This window comes from Alligator sinensis, unplaced genomic scaffold, assembly GCF_000455745.1.
Source record: "Alligator sinensis unplaced genomic scaffold, ASM45574v1 scaffold147_1, whole genome shotgun sequence".
Classification (NCBI taxonomy): domain Eukaryota; kingdom Metazoa; phylum Chordata; order Crocodylia; family Alligatoridae; genus Alligator; species Alligator sinensis.
Genome location: NW_005841847.1, coordinates 2,923,902 through 2,945,280, shown reverse-complemented (window position 1 = coordinate 2,945,280; position 21,379 = coordinate 2,923,902). Strand labels below are relative to the sequence as shown.

The 21,379-nt window shown below is 44.2% G+C and overlaps 1 protein-coding gene across 12 annotated transcripts in view; it reads left to right on the top strand.

Moving 5' to 3' along the window:
• Positions 1-19,553, top strand: part of ADAMTS20 (ADAM metallopeptidase with thrombospondin type 1 motif 20) — a 134,550-nt gene extending 114,997 nt beyond the window's left edge. For 7 of the 12 annotated variants that reach the window (XR_003094910.1, XR_003094922.1, XR_003094917.1 and 4 more), the window contains 10 exons: positions 2,985-3,158; positions 6,785-6,955; positions 14,516-14,716; positions 14,847-14,976; positions 15,121-15,215; positions 15,313-15,407; positions 15,797-15,930; positions 17,405-17,496; positions 18,584-18,835; positions 19,471-19,553. Coding sequence is in view for 4 of the 12 variants with exons in the window: in XM_025208352.1 (XP_025064137.1) it covers positions 2,985-3,158; positions 6,785-6,955; positions 14,516-14,716; positions 14,847-14,976; positions 15,121-15,215; positions 15,313-15,407; positions 15,797-15,930; positions 17,405-17,496; positions 18,584-18,679 (1,188 nt within the window). In the remaining 8 variants the exon portion in view is untranslated. Of the gene's footprint in view, positions 1-2,984; positions 3,159-6,784; positions 6,956-14,515; positions 14,717-14,846; positions 14,977-15,120; positions 15,216-15,312; positions 15,408-15,796; positions 15,931-17,404; positions 17,497-17,999; positions 18,160-18,583; positions 19,036-19,467 lie in introns of those variants that run through there. The other 5 variants (XR_003094921.1, XM_025208372.1, XM_025208378.1 and 2 more) reach the window with 5 other exon arrangements.
• The last annotated feature ends 1,826 nt before the right edge of the window (positions 19,554-21,379 follow it).

Sequence of the window (21,379 nt, the reverse complement as noted above, 5' to 3'; positions counted from 1 at the left end):
AATACTGACAATTGTTCCTTTCATAGCACTATATTCCACTTTTAGTGTGACCTAATATTGAATAATCATAAATGTTTACACTTCAAAATGTTTTATACATCATTCTCTAAAAAATAAATGGAGACATTTGATGTTTCAAAGATGTTATATATGTATATATTCATACATATTAGGGTCAGAAGGGACCTCAGCAGATCATTGAGTCTGACCCCCTGTCCCAGGCAGGAAAGAGCGCTAGGGGCAGATGACCACAGCCAGGTGCTTGTCCAGTCTCCTCTTAAAGACCCTCAAGGTAGGGGAGAGCACCACCTCCCTTAGAAGCCCATTTCAGATTCTGGCAACCCTTACTGTAAAGAAGTTCTTCCTGATGTCTAACCTGAATCTGCTCTCTGTCAGTTTGTGGCCATTGTTCCTAGTTACTCCAAAAGGTGCCCTGGTAAATAGAGCATCTCCTATCCCTTGCTGTTCCCCCCTGATTAATTTGTAGGCGGCCACAAGATCACCTTTCAGCCTTCCCTTGTGGAGGCTGAAGAGATTCAGGTTCCTCAATCTCTCCTTGTAGGGCCTTACCTGCAGACTACTAACCATATGAGTGGCCCTCCTCTGGACCTTCTCAAGGTTATCCACATCCTTCTTGAAGTACGGCACCCAAAACTGGATGCAGTACTTCAGCTGTGGCCTTAGCAGTGCCACATAGAGGGGAAGTATCACCTCCCTTGACCTGTTTCTGATGCACCTTCTAATGCAAGATAAAGTGAGGTTAGCTTTACCGATCACTTCATCACACTGATGACTCATGTTCATTTTAGAGTCAACTATGACTCTGAGATCCCTTTCTGCTACAGTACTGCTGAGAAGGTCATCCCCCCAGCCTGTAAGTGTGTTGGTAATTTCTTCCTAGATGCAGCACTTGGCATTTGTCCTTGTTGAATTGCATCCTATTCTGTTCTGCCCACTTCTCCAACCTGCCCAGATCTGCCTGGATTCATTCCCTGCCCATCAGTGTGTTTACTTTATCCCATAATTTCATGTCATCCATGAATTTGGACAGAGTGCTCTCCACACCCTCATCCAAGTCACCAGTGAAGACATTGAACAGCACTGGCCCAAGGATTGAACCTTGGGGAACTCCACTGTCCATATCTTTCCAGGTCAATGCCGACTCATCAACCACTACGCTCTGGGTGCATCCCATTAGCTAATTTGCCATCCACCTGACTGTGTAATCATCCACATCACAGCCACTCAGTTTATTTATGAGGATAGGATGAGATACCATATCTAAGACCTTCTTAAAATCCAGGTAGATGACATCTACCTCCTTCCCTGTGCCTAAGCATTTTGTGACCTGATCATAAAAAGACACAAGGTTAGTCAGGCAGGATTTACCTGTTAAGAACCCATGCTTGTTGCCCTTCACCATTATTTTTCTTGCTGGACTCCCACAAATGTGATCCTTACTAATTTTTTCAAAGGTTTTCCCAAGGAAAGAGGTGAGGTTAACCAGCCTATAGTTACCCGGATCCTCCTTCCTCCCCTTCTTGAAAATAGGGACCACACTGGCCCTTTTCCAATCCTCTGGGACCTGACCTGAGAACCATGAGTGCTCAAACAACCATGCCAGTGGTTCTGCTATGACACTAGCCAATTCCTTCAGCACCCTTGAATGAAGATCATCTGAGCCTGCTGAATTAAACACATCCAGCCCCTCCAAGTGTCCCTTCACTAAGTCGGCATTAACAGTTGGTGACCTGGTTTCCCTCCTGTGTTCACGTATAATACAACTGGGAGATTTGTCCTAATCTGTGTTCAGGAATGTGGAAGCCAAAAACTCATTGAAGAGCTCAGCTTTGTCTGTCCTATCTGTCACCAGTTGCTCTAGTCTGCCCTGTAGGGGTCCTATGTTACCCTGCACCTTCTTTTTGCTCCCTATATACCTGTAGAAGGACTTTTTGTTGTCTTTAATTTTCATTGCCAGCCTAAGTTCGATTGCAGCTTTGGCCTTTTTAACTGACACCCTACAAGTGAAAGCCAAGGAGGTATACTGCTCCTTGCTAGCTACACCCTGCTTCCACAGCCTGTATGCCTCTTTTTTTGCTCCAAGGCTTTCCTGGATTTCCCTGTTCAGCCAAGAGGGTTTCTTGGCCCCATTGCCCTCTTTCATGTGCAATGGGATTGTCTCCTTCTGCGCCTGAAGGATTACTCCCTTTAGGAATGACAGCCCCTGGGGTATATGTATATGTATATGTATAAGGTATATGTATATGTAGGCCTGACTTTAGAAAGTTCTGTGCATATGTTGAACTTTGCATGTGTGAATAGGGACTCTTCCCATTGTGACTTAAGTTACAGAATCACAAAGGGTGCTGGTAGACATGCAGGACGCCTGCTCTGACACACTGTAATTACAATGCATTCCAGCAGACTCAATTAATTGAGTCTAATTAGTATGCTCTAGCAGCCTCGGAGTCTTGTGTATTCAGCATCCCCACACTTCAAAATGGTGTCGGGGCACTTTAACTAAAACGCATTGAACGAACTTTACTTAAAGCTCTCTCAACACCATTTTGAAGTGTGGGAGGCTGAGTACACAAGACACTGGGGGCACTTTAATTAGAGCGGCTCCTGAGAACTGCTCTAAGCAAATCCTCTACCCCAGAGCACCTGTAAAGTTGCCCAAAGACCATAAGTCTTTAGAAAATAAGGGTCTTTACTTTTATAAAACTTATTTATTTTATTATTTAAGATGTATTTTAATTGTAATTTTACATTTTGATAGTACATTTTCAAACATAAGTGAAGAAGGTTTAAATAAACATTGTAAATGATGTGATCAAAACCAGTAGAAACTATATATGTGTAATACTGGTAATATGCAAACACTGGTTTATCAGTGACATGAAGTAATGGAAAATTATATAACATTTTGATGAGTATCTTGTTTCATGTTGTCTTTGATTTTGGCCCCCCCCCCTCTATTTTAGTGCTCTGTGACCTGCGGGGAGGGAATTCAACAAAGGGAGGTCTACTGTAGGCTGAAGGGCAGGGGTCAAGTGAATGAAGCAATGTGTAGCCAGGATACACAGCCTCATAGCAAGAGACACTGTTGGCTGCCATCCTGCATGCAGTACCAATGGCTGGCAGATAAATGGCAAGATGTAAGTATGACTTTTCAATTTGAAAAAGCTGTGTATTATTCCATTGGCATCTCGGGCCACCCTGCAGCTGTCATGCATCCTGATTTGTGTATTCCTGTTCTTCCTTTATCATACAAGTGTTGCACCCTCTGGTGCTTGAGGTACCTGATTTCCTTTCCTAGCAGTACTGTGCATCTTGTATTAGTTCATGTATCAGTCATGGCTCTAGTGAGGCCTACACTGGTCAATGCTTTATCAAAGCCTTTATGTACTGATATATATTAATCGATGGCTGTACTAATCAATGTTCCAGCAAGACTTACGTAGGGAATCCTGATGCTTACCTCCCTCCATTGTAAGAACCGAGATAAACATACTCTTTGCTTCCTGTTCCTTAACTGGTTCCTGATCCACAAGTGGACCTTTCTGCTAGTTCCATGACAGCCTCATTACCTTAAGAGTCTTTGTTGACGGAATTGGTCAAAATCTTTTTGTGAAGTCCAGATACACTACATCAACTGGATCATCCCAATCCATGGGCTTGTTGATGCCCAACAAAGAATGTCAGTAGATTAGCACATACCTGGTACTATTTCTGAAAAAGAAAAGGAATTAATTTCTTCAGTGAAGTACCAGCAACTAATTGAACAAGAGTCAGATAATATTGGAATAACTTCAAAAATTCTCTATAATTTTGCAAGATGGTGGGGGGAAAATAGGAAGTAGTAATTTTAAAGTTACCCTCTGGCACCTACCATCTGCCAAATCTGTATGGAAGATCCACTTCTTCTCAACCTGTTTCTAAAAAGCCGATATCAACCATATGGATATTTCTCTTTCCTCTGGTGGTAACTGTGGCTAGCAATAGTTATAGCAGTGGTAAGACCCATCTCATTCCTTATGACAATGAAGAAAAATGTTTGGCTGTCAAAAGACAAAGAGTAGTTTTTTCACCTACTCTTAGTATCAAAATATTGAACTACAATATACACCTTACCAACTTCATGTATGGGATATTGACTAGGTCAATCCAAGAGTAATTGGAGGACTGGCACAAATCAGCTAATTGGTTTTAATAAAAGGTCAAAATGTGGGAAAGTCTGCTCTTAGATGGTAAATAGTTAACCTGAGTAGTGTCATCTTCTGTCACCATTTCTGCTTAAGGTTACCTGCAATTTCAATTGAAACAAGGCTTAAACTAGATCTTCTTTTTGAAAGATATAAGCTGTTTAGCAACACAAGAGATTAATTATTAGAGAAGTTCTAAGATCATATAAACCTAAAAAAGGTACTAGGCAAAATCATTGGCCTAATTCCTTCTGCCAGATTTTCAATCCTGATGTTCAGAGATCATGAGCAATCAGCTTTATTATTTCCAAAAAAGAAAGCATGTAATCAACAGCAGTTTGTTTCAGAAGATTAGGAAGTCATTCTGACAGTATGTGAGAGAGAAGCAGCAGCCAGCTTCTACCTCAACTGTGTTGTGAAGGTCAAGATGTGTGCTCTGATTTACACTAATCCTCCCCACTGATTTTTTTTTTTTAAACAGGCTCCTTTTTGTGGACAGGCAGAAATGAGTAATATCAGAGAGTGGATACAGGACATTACAGAAATGGAGTATTCCATTTAGCTTAATACCTTACCTCTACCCAACCTCCCCCAAACACCATTCCTATTCAGAGATTCCTCTCATGAGTGAGTGTTTGGTATTGAAAATGTCATCCCTGATACTATCAGGAGAAATAGAGGAGGTACCAAAAGAGCTAGGAGAATCAGGTGGACCCAGAAATATTGAGTCTGTTTATGGCCTGCAGGGTGTTTAAAAGTCCTGTCAGTTGTAACAGTGCATCTGAGCAGAAAGAACTTGTTTGTATGCCCCTATCTATATGATTGGCTTTTACAATCAAAGACTTGTGAAGGTCTTCTAAAAATATTTGACATGTAACTTCACTGTTCAAAGACTTTGGTCTCTTAATAAATGTAAGTTTTGTTTACACCCTTTGCAAAGGATCTCATAACAGAATTCATGGACTCTTTGGAAGGCAAGGCGTTCTGGCAGCTGACCAATTTCAGTCTTCAGACATCTATATTGTACAAGAGTATGCAGAAGACTGGCTATTTTTCTAGATTTTTTTGCCTAATGACACAAACGACACTTGCTACTCTGCACACTAATCTGCTCATCAGAATTTTACACTAACAAATGGCTACCACCTGGAGACCTTGTAACAGCATAAAAACATTGCTAACTATATTAGAGAATGTAATGAGGTAGGTCTTTGATTTGGTGGACTCAGTGAGTTCAAGTGGTGAGAGCTATCCAATCCTCTGGCCCTATTTGTAATGATAAATCAGGAAACATCCAGGAGCAGCTGTGGTACATGTATGAAGAAATATCAATGATATTGGAGCCCATTCAGTGTAACATGGAGATGCCTCAGCTAAATACCTTGGGTACTATAGGATGTTTAGCTATGGGAACATGTTGCTTTGGAGTGCAGTACAGGCTGATTTATCTTTTGAATTTACCTCTCCATTATATTGCAGGTACTGATACTGGTTAGTATTGAGTGTGCTGCGGCCCTGGCACCTTATGGCCTTATAGTATATTACCTAAAATGGTTATAAATGTGATATGCTAGACAGAAGTTGTAGAAATTCTATACACAGTTCAGAAATGCTTAGAACACTGATTGTTTTTAACAGGAAATACACATACTTGAAGAGTGAATGTGGATTTTCCTTTCACACCAAACATTTCTATTTTCTGTCTAGGTATTCAGAGCTCTCTATTACAAGCAGAAATGCTTTTGTATTACTGGCTATTCCTGATAACATATTCCATATGTTTGTTACTATTTGTTTGAAGTTCTATTGTTTAAATTCTTGCCCTACCCATTCTTTCACAGTTCTGGAATACTATACTGCATCTCCTGTAGAAATGGTGGGTCTGCACATGCTTGCCCATATGTATTCTACTCTGGGGACACTTTACACCTTTGTGTTTGAGATTGGATTTTTCTGACCAGCAATGTGCATTGGGCTGTCTCTGTCTGCAGTGCACTTCTACACAATTTTTATTAATGTAGCATTTAGTCAGTTCATCAAGATTTCTTTATAACCTCATGTTTTCAATATATTTTTTCTAAAGACTAAGTTATCTACTCCATGTTGCTGTATTTAATTTTATGCCTCCCAAATTTAAAAAAAAAAAATCTTGTTTTTGGAAGGCAGAATGAAAACAAGATTTTTCTTTTAATTGAACTGTTCAGAATCAGTCTCCTTGTTCAAGGTATACACCCCAGTTTTCAATGGCTAATTTTCAGGGGACAAGGTGAATGTGGTATGTAAATAAATATTTTAATTGAAATGCTTTTTGCTTCCTGTTCTTTTATACAACGTAGTCATTTTCAGTCACCCATTATTCTGGTCTGACATTTTGTCATTTTGAAGTTTTAGCTGACTTTTTTCAGTGTAGTGCTGGTATCTGAACTTTGCAAACAAAATTAATTGTCTGGAGTCTGGGCATATTCCATGCTGACATACAGAACAAGCATCACTAAAAAATTCTGTTTCAAGGTTTTATTTCATAAATAGATTTGTTCTATAAACAGTTCAAATGAACAATTTGTTTTTGTCCTACTCAGTGCTCAACATCATGTAGAAAAAAAGAAACACGTCGGAAGGTCAAGTGTGTGGATGAAAACAAAATTGAAGTGAATGAAAGTTTCTGTGATCCTATCACAAAGCCTCCATCAGCCAAGAAATGTTTGCTTTCTCCCTGTAATTATATTGTGATTACCGGAGAGTTATCACAGGTAAATGAATTGTATCACTATCAGAATTTTTGTCTCGCTTTATTCATCAAAATGTATTATACCAGTATAAAGAATACATTATGTGTAAAAAGGTGGTGTTTTAGTTCAAACCAGAGTTATCCAAATTTTTTCCAAGTGGAACATTCATTTCGGGCATAAGTTCTTGTTATGAGTCTAGTATTGTAGTCCTGAGTGGTCATGTCCCATGACCCTTTGCAAGGATTATGGGGATTAGATTTTCAGTAGGAAACTATATCTAATTTTAGTGTGAGATGGTGCTAAAATAAGGGAGTTGCTTTGAGTAGGAGGAACATTGCTGAGGAGATAACTGACGTTTGAGCTGTGCTACAGCACTGCTGGGTGGAACTAAAGTAGCAGTAAATAAGCAACCTTCTACTGCACCTTGTACTATACTAGGTGCATCTACATGTGAAATTAATGCTCAGTGATAAACTCCAGAGCTGTTTCAGCCACAGTCAACCGCTCCCAGGTGCAGTGTCTATACATGTGCCTGGGACAGCTGGCAGTATGCTCGGATGGTCAGTCACAGGCTCCAGGTGGTGGCAGAGGGGCTGGCTGGGGTATAAGGATGCTAAAGGGCAGGGCTAGCACCTTTGTGTCCCAGCTAGCCCCTGTCACTGTTTACATGTGCATTTCAGTGGAGTAAATGACTCCACCATAAGCTAGTACAGTCCCCAATAATATTGGCAGCTAATTAATCTACTGCACCCTAATACCAACACTCATGTGCTAGCTGGGTGACCAGGGAGCCAGTGAACAGGGACTGCAAACAGGGTAACAGTTTGCAGGCAGTTGCTGGGGGCAAGAGGAGGAAGGAGGAGAGAAGCCAGGCACCAGATCCTGCCCAGGGAAGGTAAGTGATCCAGCTACCTGTGCCTTTTGGTTTTTCTGAGTGTTTGTTTGGTGGGCTATGTGTGTTTGGGGCATGTACTCGGAGAAGCTGGGAGTGATTGCTGATTGTCGAGTGATTGGTGAATGATTGCTGCCTGGGCCAGACTTCCCCAGGCGACCAGGGTGCCATGAACAGGGACTGCAAACAAGGTAAGCCGTTTGCAGGCAGTTCTCAGGCCAGTTCCTAGACCAGTTCATGGGTAGTAGCGTAGTCTATTACCATACAGTGGTGGGGACTTGTCCTACCCCATGGCTTCCTGTCTTGGCCCCAGCTCATGCTCCATCCCCCTCTCTACCTCGCATCACTGAGGCCTCCACCCAGATGGAGCCCACAGTTCTGGCCTCCACCCAGACAGAGCCTATGGCTTCAGGCTATGGGTGCTGCCTGGTACCACTGCCAGCATCTGGGAATGGGAGCAAGGGCACCCCTGTTTGTGGGGTATGCTCCCTAGTGAGGTCTCTAGAGTGCGAGTTGAGGGAGCTCCAGGCAGGGCCCACCATCAGGGCCCACAAGCAGGAGATTGATGATCACTACCAGGCCCTTCACCTGAAGAACATAGAGGCAAGAGCACAGAAGCCCATTAGCAGAAAGAAGGCCAACAAGGAGACCGACCTAGAATCCCATTCTGGATTTGCCTGCAAGGCGGTCATCTCTGGACCCAAGGCATGCAGCACCAAGGTTACTTCTCCCCTGGAACTGAGAAACAGGTATGCACTTCTCACAGTGCTGGCAGAGTTGTCGGTAGAAGCACCAGCTGTGGAGGAAGTAAAGCAGCCAGCTCCCACAAAGAAGAGACACAAGGCGGTCGTGGTGCACAGCTCCCTCCTGAGGAGTGATCTGCCACCCCAAACCCCTAATCTGTTACATCTTCTGCCTCCCACGGGCTTGCATCTGGGATGTAGCTGAAAGGTTCCCAAAATTTGTCTGGCCCTCCAAGCACTGCCCCATGCTCCTCATCCACACGGGCATGAATGACATGGCCAGGAACAATCCTAGCCAGATCATGAGAGACTACAGGGCTCTGGGGCTGGGGTCAAGGGGTCAGAAGTGCAGGTAGTTTTCTCCTCAGTCCTCCTGGATGTGGGTCATAGGTACAGGAGGGATAGATGCATAGAAGAAGTAAACAGAAGACTCTGGCATTGGTGCTACTTTGAGGGCTTTAGCTTCTTCAACTATGGCACACACCTCTGGGACTTCACCCTGTTGGGAAGGGATCATAGAGACCTGGTGGGATGGCACCTATGATTGGACCACAGGCATATGGAGATAAACTCTTTATAGGAGGGATCATGTTGGGTAGAAGGGCGGTGGAGTTGCGCTGTATGCGAAGGAACATTACATCTGCCTGGAAGCGAAGATTAGAAACAAAGGAGGGCGACTTGAGACCCCCTGGGTCAAGATACAGGGAGAATACGGGGAAGAGGATTTGACCATAGGAGTTCATTACAGACCTTCAAACCAAGAGGAACAGCTTGACCAGGAATTCTCTGGAGAACTGGCTGTATGCTCTCGGAGCATGGTTGTCATAGGTGATTTCAACTATCCAGACATCACATGGGATGAGCACTCAGCTAGATCCAGTCACTCACAAAGCTTCCTCACTTGAGGAGCTCTAACAAGAAGTCCACGGGCCGATCCAGGGCAAGGCACTCCTAGACTTCGTTCTGGCCAAAGGGGACGATCTAGTGAGCAACCTCAGGATCAAAGGGAAACTGGGTGACAGTAACCATGAGATGATTACTTTCTCTATCCACTGTAAGTCAGGGAAATTGGCCAGTAAAGTAGAAATCCTTGATTTTAGGAAAGCCGACTTCTGCCAACTTAGGAGATTGGTTGGTGTGGCCCTGCAGGAGCATTGTCCAATGAGGAAGCGGGTACAAGAAGAGTGGTCATTCCTCAAGAACGTGATCGTAAAAGCTCAAAGGAAGTCCATTCCTTTTCATAAAAAAGGCAGCAAAAGGGCTGGGAGACCCCCTTGGCTCAACAGGGAAGTCATGGACATCCTGAAATTAAAATGGGAAGTCTACAAAGGATGGAAGTTAGAAATAACTACTAAAGAGAAGTACTCAGCAATAGCCTGCACCTGTAGGGAGCAGATCAGGACAGCAAAAACACAAACTGAATACAGATTGGCAACCAGAATCGAGGACAACAAAAAGTCCTTCTTTAGATATATACGAACTTGGAGAAAAAATAAAGGAAGCATAGGGCCCCTGATGAATGAAATGGGACAGCTGATAACCAACACTCAGGACAAAACCAAACTCCTGAATGAATACTTCACATAGGTATTCCACCAGTCCAAGGATTTTAGCCTGCTTGACAAGATACAGGATCGTCATGGTGGGGGTGACTCCCTCCCCCACCCCCCCGCCATTGTTGGCATAGATGTTGTGGGAGAGCACCTACAAAGGCTAAATATCTACAAGTCAGCAGGACCAGATGACCTATACCGGAGGCTGCTAGAAGAACTGGCTGATGTCATTGCACGACCAATGGCAAAGTTATTGGAAGACTTGTGGCACTTGCAAGAGGTCCCAGAAGAGTGGAAGAAGGCTAATGTGGTGCCTATCTTTAAGAAAGGGAGGAAGGAGAACCTGGGAAATTACAGGCCAATCAGTTTGAGCTCAATCCCTGGTAAAATCCTGGAGAAAATTATCAAAGAATCCATTACAGACAGGCTAGCAGAAGGCAGTATTCTGAAGGATAGCCAACATGGCTTCATTATGGGCAGGTCATGCCAGACCAACCTAATTTCCTTCTATGATCAGGTTACTCACCACCTGAATGGGGTAAATGAGGTTGAAGTCATATCAAAGACTTCAAAAAGGTCTTTGACCTGGTCTCCCATGAAGTTCTCATGTTAAAATTGGAAAAATGTAGCCTCAACTACTTTACAGTCCATGGTAAGACCCAAAGAGTATTGATTAAGAGAACTGAGTCATCATGGTGGAGGGTGACCAGTGGCATCCCTCAGAATTTAGTACCTCGACCAGTGCTTTTCAACATGCTCATTAATGATTTAGATTTGGTTATTAAAAGTGAACTAGCAAAGTTTGCTCATGACATCAAACAATGGAGGAGAATGGTCATGCTTGAAGACAGGCTGGCAATACAGGCCGACCTGGACATGCTTTTGACGGGGGCAAACCTCAACCTATGTCATTTAATACGGAGAAATGTAAAGTGCTCCATCTGGGGAGAAATAATTCACAACACATTTACAAGCTCGGCAGTGCTATGCTTGCTAGCACCACTTCTGAATAAGACCTGGGTGTCGTGATAGACAACAAAATGAACATGAGTCACCAATGCAATGCTGTAGCTGGCAGAGCTAATCAAACACGACCAAGGAACCTCGAGCAAGGCTAAGGATGTCGTCCTCCCGCTCTACTTGGCCTTGGTAAGACTGCAGCTGGAGTTCTGTATCCAGTTCTGGGTGCCACACTTCAGGAAGGATGTGGAGAAACTTGAGAGAGTCCAAAGGAGGGCCACACACGTGATTAGAGGTCTAGAAACCAGGTCATATGAGAAGAAGCTAAAAGACACAGGACTGTTCAGCCTGGAGAAGGGAAGAGTCAGAGGGGACTTGATGGCAGCCTATAAGTATATCAAAGGCATACATCAGGGCCTGGGGGAGAATGTGTTCACCAAGGCCCCTCAGGGAAGGATAATAAATAATGGGCACAAGCAGATTAAAGATTGCTTCCGGCTAGACGTAAAGAAAAACTTCTTTACAAATCAAGTACTGAGAGTTTGGAACAGGCTCCCCCCCAGAGGTGGTACAGTCATCCATCCTGGTGATCTTCAAAAGGCCTCTTAACGGCCATCTTGCTGGAGTCATCTGACCCCAGCAGTCTTTCCTGCAAAGAAGGGCTGGATCCAATGATCTGTAAGGTCCCTTCTAGCCCCTAACAACTATGTAGCTAGTGACACTTTACTTTGAACCTAATTAATCAACTCCACAGTAAAGCACATGTGTACATGTACCCACTGGGAACTGATTAAGCCTGGGGTGGGAATGCAAGCAATGGAGGTTACAAAGTAGGGGTGCACCAATAAAGATTTTCTTGACCGATGCTAATAGCTGATTATTAACCAGCCATAGTGGTCGATACCGATCTGATAACCAATTTACAGGTATGCAGCTGGGCAGCATGGAGAGCAGCTCCCTGCAGGTAAGTCTGTGGAGGAGAAGGGGCACGAGGGAAGGAAGAGATGTGGAGGGGGCAGATCGAGGCCCTCACAGTGAAGGAGGGAGTGGAGCAGGGGCTGGGGCTGAGGGTGCTGCCCAACCAGGGTGGTGAATGGTATCTGGGGCCTGGGCGTGGAGCAGGACAGAGCCATGGGTGGCTCGTCCAGGGGATCAGTGTCCTGGTGATTAAAAATGGCTGCAGAGGTGCTTGAACTAAAGCTCATCAAACAAGCTTTAGTTCAAGTGCTGCCATCACTGTTTTTAAGTGTGGAGACGCTTTTAAGCAGTCAGAGCTGAGCTGAGTAAGGGTGGATGTGGGCTGCCCACTATGGGCTCAGGGCTCTCCACTCTGCTGCCTTTGGCCTGAGAGCCCCGTGCCAACCACACATCCGCTGCCTGCCTGGCCAGTGAGAGATTAAGATTTAGTGGGGCCCTGGGCAAAAAGAAAAATTGGAGGCTGCTCACGAGAAGAGGGCAGGTTCCCTCTGTGCCCACCAGGGGGCTGTGGTTGGGCCCACCCAGCCTTCTTGGCACATCTGGGTTGAGCCAGGGGGCATAAGCACTTCTGAGGTGAAGGCAGCCGCATCCCCAACCCAGCCCAGCCTCTTCACACAGTGGGTGTCACACAGCTGGGTCTGCAATCCCCCAGCACTGCAAGACAGGCTGGGGCTGGGTTCATGGGCTCTGTGCCACCCCTCTGCCGGCCTCAGCAGGGGAGGGCTCTCACTTCTCATCCTGTCCCAGCAGCACTGGTGCCGGAAGCCACCCACAGGTGATGGAGAGTAGAAGTGGGGCCTCCCATAGGGCCTCCTGGCAACAGACATCCCTGGGAAGCTACCACCACCCACATGGAGCCCCATGCCCACCCCTAGCCTCTGGCCCTGGCTCAGCTGGAGGGGAGGAGGACTGTGCTGCCTGCCCCAGGTACCCCGGCCAGGATGCCTGCCTGGTCTGTGCTGCCCACGGTGCCCCAGGGGGCCTCTGATTGGCAGGGACACCTGGGTCCGAGCCCCACAGGCCCATGCATTAATCTGCCCCTGCACCTGGCAGGGGGGGGCACAACTTACTGCCCCCACTGCTGTCAGGAAGGCAGCCAGCAGGCACGCAACTGGTGCAAGGCTCCTGAAGGAAATGCATCAGAGTGGAGAGCCCCAAGCCCACAGCAGGCAGCCCACATCTGCCCCATGCACAAATCTGGGGAACATATGCTCCCTCATGCCTCCCCTTGGCGATGCATGCAGTGGCAGGGACCCAACCCCCATACCCACTGGATGAACCACCCACAGCTCCATCCCACTCCTGGCCCCAGGGCCCATTCACCACCCTGGCTGGGCGGTGCCCCCAGCCCAAGCTCCTTCCCCTGCCCCACTCCCTCCCTCACTATGGGGGCCTCGATCTGCCTGCCCCCCAATGCCTCTGCCCCTCCACAGACTTACCTGCATGGACCTGCTCTACCTGGCCACGTACAGCCATGTACATGCACGCAGTGTCTGGGGACCCTGGCCAGAAGGCATAATTAATTACATTTATTGGTGAATATTGTCAGCTACACCGAACAAAAAAAAGCCAATAGGTGATAATGTAAATTTCCCTTTTATCAGTGCTAATCCCATATGCAACTGATGTATTGGTGCACCTCTATTAACAAGTCCACTCCACTAGTTCTTTACCACCTTTATATAGCACTTCTTTGGAGCAGGCTGAAGTAGATAAAGTGAATGAGTAACATGACATATGGGAATGAAATGTCATAAACAGAAAGCTCTTTCTTTCTCCCCTCTAGTTTGCTCCTACTTCTTTGCTAGTGCTGAAGCATTTTACAGATTTTTACCTTTAGCCACTGGCAATTCCCTGATTACCCATCTGAAGAATGTGACTGATAGTTAGGGAACAATGGTTTGGTCTTTACCACCAGTGTTGTTTATGCACTCTTCTATATTCATATTTTATCTATCTTATATTTTAGTTTTTTTATTGTAAGACAGCGTGAACCTTTCCTGGAGAGAGTGGCATATAAAATCTAATAACCAAATAATAAATTCCTTTTTTAAATAGCAAGGAACTTCTCCTGGAGCTTAATTCAAAGCCCAGAAGTTAATGTGCTCTTCCCCTGGTTCCCTCCAAACCTGAACTGTGAGAGGGTAACAGCAGATGCTCTCTCGTAGGAACCAGTGCGGGCCGTGCTGTCAGGAAGTGGCTGTATGGGAATGGGAGGTGGCATAGCTCCCACTTCCACAAGGGGTCCAGAGATCCTGTATGCATAGCTAATGTTGAGCTTCTGTTCTGTACTCTGCTTGATCACCACTAGGCTCTGTTAGATGGCATATCTGGGAGTATGGGCTACTACACTGTATAGTCCCATAGAAAAGAGGGTCAGGTTTGACTTTCCATTAGCGCTAGAAACATTCTCTCACAAAATACATATATTTTTGTCTGTGGGGTCTTATTTCAGTGTTCGCCCAGCTGTGCACTTGATTACCAGCAGAGGATCACATATTGTGTTGGAATCTATGCTATTCGGAATAATCGTGCCTTTGGTCTTCGACCTGTAGCATATCGAGAATGCCCAGTAGTACCTTCCCATCACATTTATAAATGTGATGTCAGAGGATGTTCACACACAGCTACTTGGAAGGTGGGGAAATGGAGCAAGGTGAGTGTTAATGTGCAAGCTAAAAAATCATGGCTTCCTCAAACACAAAATTTATCAGAGCAAATTTACAGATATTAATTTTAATGATTATTTTCTTATGAAATAACTTTTGGTTGTTATCTGTGTGTAGTGCTCAGTGTTTTGTGGAGCGGGGATAAAAGAAAGAAGAGTAGAATGCATGACTGAAAATGGATTATCCAGTGACTTGTGTCTTTCACGTTTAAAACCAGCATCCAGGAAGATCTGTCATGCAAAAGAATGTAAGAGGCTAGATGCTCTCTTTCATTGTTTTTATAGACAAAAACCTGTAATTATTTTTGAAACACAATGATTTGCCAAGGAATTGCTATAATGCAACTCTCTGCCAACAAAATGTTGATATGGCTTGTTCACTCATTTTTAAGGTGAGACTCTTGTCAGCTGCAAAGACGTCCAAATTAAGAAAAGAATTAAAAAAGACGGTGAATGTTTACTTAACATAAAAGGAAGAATGATAAAGGTATTGCTGCTAATTTATATGATGGGATATTTGTGTGAAACAAAATTTATTTTTTATATTAAAAAAGCATGCTAATATGCTGTATTTTCTTTTTTAGATATATTGTTGGGGCATGCAGTCAGAGAATCCCAAAGAATATGTAACACTGGTTAAAGGTGAAGCAGACAACTTTTCTGAAGTATATGCATACAGGTACAAAAGACTTATTTTCAAAGGTGGTGGATTTCTGACCTTAAATTCTATGTCCATTCCTTGAAAATAAAAAGCAGACTTTTTCTTTGGGAGAACACAGTCCTGGAAATGTAGTCATAGTAATATCATTAGAAATTTGTATGCTCCTGCAGTAACTGAGCATACCAATATTTTATGATTTCAATAGAAGAGACATTGGATTATTCTAAGACTGCAGTTGGCCCAAAGTAGATGAAAGTCTTACTGTTCAGCAGTTGTATGATATTCTGTCTGTAAAATAAAATGATTTGATTGTTTATCAACCTGGTACTACATATTAGAATAGAGTAAGAATAGAAGTAAGAATAGAAGTAAGAATAGAGACTACAAACTAACATATTCTCTTCTAGGTTACAAAATCCATATGAGTGCCCTTTCAATGGCAGCAGAAGGCAGGATTGTGAGTGCAGAAATGACTACCTTGCAGCTGGCTACACTGTTTTTCGCAAAATAAGAGTTGACATAATCTCTTTGCAAATTAAAAGTAAGTATTTATGTATTATTATAGGAATATAATGATATAAGAAGCCTCTTTCAGAATTTGAAATGGTAGTAACTACTGTAAATGCACACTTAAGAACCAATTATGCCATTTATATACAACCCCCACCCCCTTCTAAATTTTAATGAGAATATCATACACAGCTTCAGAAGTTCAAACCTTGAACTTTCATGGGAGTCTTACATACTCATGCATAATTTTCAAATGAGTGGAAGCTGTTGTGTATCTGTATTTGTCAAGAACATAAATATCATAGAAAATAGTTTTGTGTTGGAGGTCACTTGAATTTGTTTTTGTTTTTGTTTTTTTTTAATCCAGAAATATTGTTGAGGGGCCTGTCAAAGCTCCTTGCTTTAAATTTTTTCTAAATTGGTACAGAGGTGGTTAGCCTCATTACCCTGAAGTCAGATTGAAGGTAAGGCAGGGTGGCCCCTTATACCTAAGTGCCAACTTTGTTTTTTGCCACTGGGTGCTTGCAGACCTCAAAAAATAAAAAAAAACACAGCACTTTACTTTTAATTCAGCATGTTCCTGTGCTAAGCCCCACGCATGCCCAGAAGAGGCAGCGTTTTTCTTCTACCCGGCTCTGCAGCATCTCTAAAGTTCAGTCACTTCAGCGGTGCTTTTATCTTATAGCTGATTGAATCAGCTTTAGCTAAAAGCACCAAAAAGTCCCACTGAAATGCCCAATCAATATAGACACTGCAGAGCCAGGTAGAAGTAACATACTGCTGCTTCCAGTAAAGTGTGTTTTTGTTTGTTTTGTTGTTGTTTTGGGGGGGGGGGTTGGGTTGTTTTAACATCTGCAAATGTGGTTCTGTGGGTACTGAGTGCCTGCTAATTTTTTTTGGTGGGTGCTTAAGCTCTGGAGCATCCACAGAGTCAGTGCCTATGCCCTTAGATATTGGCTGGCCTAAAGAAGCATGAGTTTTCCAAGGTTGCAACCTATTTCATCAGATGCTATGAATGGTCCATTCTTAGCATTTGACAAAGTAGGTTGTAAAAATTAATGGACTGTTTCTAGGATGAAGATTGGTTGTTGTCTATGACAGATTCTCCTCCTTTGAACCATTTAGTCTCTAAGGCAATGGACAGGCATTACATTTGTAATGCTACACATGCTTTTTTAGCACTGCAAAAACACAAGCATACAGCTGTTCAAGTGGTGGGTAACAGTGAAAACATGGCAAAAACACCTCTTTTAAACAGGAACTTCTTGGCAGTGTGATGTTTCCCAGTGCTGTGTGTAGCACCTATGCAGTTACTGCTATAAGGTGTGACTCAGTCCTCCAGCATCCCAGAAGTCTTCCCCCTCCTAATCCTACAATTGTTCCAGGGAATCTATATCTGATTTGACACTACTCCCTCATACTTGCCCCAGGATAAGAGACTCAAGTTCATATGCTGCCACACTGACTTGCTTCAATACTGAATAATTGTCATGTTTGTTTACTAGCTACAGACCTTCTCTTTGCTCAGACTATATATGGAAGAGCTGTTCCTTTTGCGACAGGTGGAGATTGCTATAGTGCTGCCAGATGCCCACAGGTATTTACTGAGTTTTTTTCCCCAAAAAGTGTACAAGAAATCATCTATTTTAATATAAATTTTCGTTAGTAGATGCAATCGTGTCTGTCTGTCTGTCCCTCTCTCTCTTCAGCATTTGATATTGTTGCACAAATTGCTAGTTTCGTGCCCCTGGAGGCTTTCTCCAAATACCTCAAGGAGGGAGTCACACACTCAGGCCGGGTCCATTATAAGTTTATTGATTGCGCAATCGGTCGACAAAGGGGTTAAGTAACCCAAAGCAGAGTCGACCCCCAGTCTTTGTCTGAGTGTCTTTTATAGCTTACCTAAACAAAGAACTGTAGCGTGTCTTATAACTATTGGCAGTTTCACAATTTTACCGTTACGTCTAAGTTTCCACAGGATGTCAGGACCTTTTAAGTTAGGCTCAACTTATTATGGGATAGATGAAGGCACATGCGTGTTGGGGAAGCTGTGGTAAGCTCAATGTCCTTTAGTAACCCCTTATCTTCGTGTAATTCTAGGTCATTGAACAGGTGCGACTGTGAAACTCTGTGTGTGAAGCTGCCTTTAGCCTATATGCAGAAGCTATTGGCAAGCCATGTTGAATACAGAAGCATATTGCAAAAATAAAGCATCATGTCTAATTTTAACCCTTATGTCTAAAATCTAATGTATTTGTACTACAATATGAAGCATATAGTCGGAGACAACCCAAGTAGGATGTGGGGCCTGGGGCAAATCAGCCTGTGCGAGGCCCCACCCCTGGGTGCAAGGAAGCCGGCAGCAGATTTGACTGTGGGAGGAAGGGGGTGCCAAGCAGCTGGCCATGCTGGATTCAGCAGTGGATTCGGGGTGGGGGCGTGCTGCTGAGTGGCTGGCTGGCCAGCTGTGAAGCCAGCAGCAGCATGGAGTCACCATGGCCTCTTCACCTGGCTTCGCGGGGCCCCACAAAGTACGGGGCCCAGTGCAGTCACCCCGATTTGCCCCCACCTACGGACAGCCCTGCATATAGTATATACCAACAGTGCTCCTGAAACTTTCCTTTTCTGTGACCCCATAAGAAGCCTCCTTTCCTAGCCCTTCTCTTTCTTTTCCCTTTCTTTAGAACCCCTTTGGGGTAGAAACATCATCTCTCTCCATTTTCTCTATCATGATTTATGTGGCACAAAATATTCACTTACATAAAGAGGGGCAGAGCTGAGATGTAGATGTCAACATTAGCCAGCCGCTAACTGCTCAGCAAAAAAAAAAAAAAGCTTCCTAACAAGTATTTGGGATAGCTTTTATAAACTGGGGAACTCATGAATGACACTGGAAAGCACCATGAAGAAAGCGAACAGAAGTCCAGCAGTCTCAGGTGCAGAAGGGTGCCAAATATCATCCGTTAGCCTCAGTAGCATAAAGTGAGATGAGCAAGTGAGAAAGTGTTCTGTGAGGGGGGCCACCTCACTCTCATTACCTGCTTCATGTGCACTTTCCAGCAATGGAGACATTGCAATACCATGGGCGGTGTGTGTCATGGAGTACAAGCCACTCTGGGAATTATAGTCTTGTAGAGCAGCAGTGGAGTTCACTGCTGCTGGGGGAATGGGAGAAATGACCCTATATTTTGCTACCAAAATCAGCAATTTTTTGTCCTCTCAACATGGGCCTTGGCAGCAAAAAAGAAAAAAGAAAAAAATGGGGTGAGTTTCCTTCCAGCAGCTGCAAACTCTGTCACTACAGAGAACTGCAGTTCCCAGAATGCCTTTCCATGATATACATTGCTGCTGCTGCTGCTGCTCCTTCTTGCTGCCTAAAGGGAGAAGGATGAGAAGGAACTGCTCTTGGCACATTCTTTGCACATTATGCCTCTTAACGTAACCACAAAAAACATCCTGTGGATAGGTTCAGTATGCTAAATACTAAAAAATAAAAAATGCTCTACAGCTTAATCCAATACTGTTATCAGTGAGCATAACTTCATTCAGTTATATCTATTTGTGCCAGTAGGAAAGTGATCCATAATGATGGTTGGAAAATGAGTCGGCTAAGGACGGACATATTTTTAGATGCAAGTACACATCTACAGAAGGTATACTAAAATGAATGCTCCTGGTTTCTTTCCATGGACATGCATCACTTCCTTCACACTCAGTCTTTTGAATCCTAAACCTGAACATAATGCATGACAGACAGCTGCTCTGGCATCTGTATAAGCTATTTTCATTTATTGCTACAACATGAAATCACTGCAGATGAAGTCACTTTATGACATAAGTATGGAATAGGACTATGGAATGGGTTGATATCATTTGTATGAATTTTCTCCAGATGCTTTTTGTCATGAAAGAAATGTCTTCCACTTCATTTGGTACTCAGAGCGCCACCTTCCCCATACATATCAGTGTGTGTCAGCATAACTGAGTATCTGGGTGCTAAATATGCATAGCACTATACAGAAAATAACATATCAAACCTGTACAATATACAGTTGAGTTTTCATTAAAGTTTTTAAGCATCTCTGTTAATCCTGGAAGCAAAGTTCGAATGGTTTATATATATCATGAGAACAGCAAGGCAACAACAGCCCCATCTGAATAACTGTAGCACTTTGCAAGGGATTTATTTTGGTAAAACTTAAATATGAGGATCTGTGAAGTTCTGTATGTGCACACTGGCAGAAACTTAGACATGGGGAAATTTAGGATCTACCAAGTTAGATGGCACCCAAGAATCTGAGTAGTGCCTTAAATGTCAGGCACAGGCTCCTAAAATGGCAAATAGTCACTGTGGAGCTAGCTCTTATTTCATGACACTTCATAGTTTCCTAGTTGGTAGGGTTGGAAGGAACCTAAGCAGATCATCAAGTCCCAACCCCCTGCCACGGGCAGGAAAGGATGCTGGGGTCAGACACCCCGGCTAGGTGATTGTCTAGCCTCCTTTTGAAGACCCCCAGGGTAGGAGCGAGCACCACTTCTCTTGGAAGTTTGTTCCCGATCCTAGCCGCCCTGACCATGAACTAGTGCCTCCTGATGTCCAGCCTGAATCTACTCTCAGTCAGTTTATGGCCGTTATTCCTTGTTACTCCCAGTAGTGATTGGGGGAGCAGGGACCCTCCCATTGCCTGCTGGTCCCCCTTGGCAAGTTTTTAGGCAGCCACCAGATCCCCTCTCAGCCTTCTCTTGTGGAGGCTGAACAGGTTCAGGTCCTGTAGCCTCTCCTCATAGGGCCTACCCTGTTGCCCCCTGATCATGTGAGTGGCCCTCCTCTGGACCCTCTCAATGCTGTCCACATCCCTCCTGAAGTGCGGTGCCCAGAACTGGATGCAGTAGTTCAACTGTGGCCTGAACAATGTCACATAGAGGGGGAGGATCACCTCCTTGGACCTGCTTGTGATGCATCTATGGATACATGACAAGGTGCAGTTAACCTTCCTGACTGCGTTCCCACATTGGCGGCCCATGTTCATCTTGGAATCAATAGTGACTCCAAGTTCCTTTTCTGCCTCTGTGCTGACAAGAAGGTCTAGCATGCTCACTTCTCCCCACATCTTAGTGTCATCTGAGAACTTGAACAAGGTGCTTTTCACCACCTCATCCAAGTCACTGATGAAGATGTTGAACAGTGCAGGCCTGAGGACCGAACCCTGGGGGACCCTACTGCCCACAACCCTCCAGGTCAAAAACAACCCATCCACCATCACTCTCTGGGTGCAGCCCTCCAGCCAATTAGCAACCCATCTGTGTCAGCATCGACCCCACAGTTGCTTAATTTTTTAATGAGGATGCGGTGAGAGATAGTGTTGAAGGCCTTCCTAAAGCCCAGAAAGACTACGTCCACCGTGACACCTGTGTCCAAGGATTTTGTGACCTGGTTATAGAAGGCCACCAGGCTGGTCTGACAGGACCTGCCTCTAATT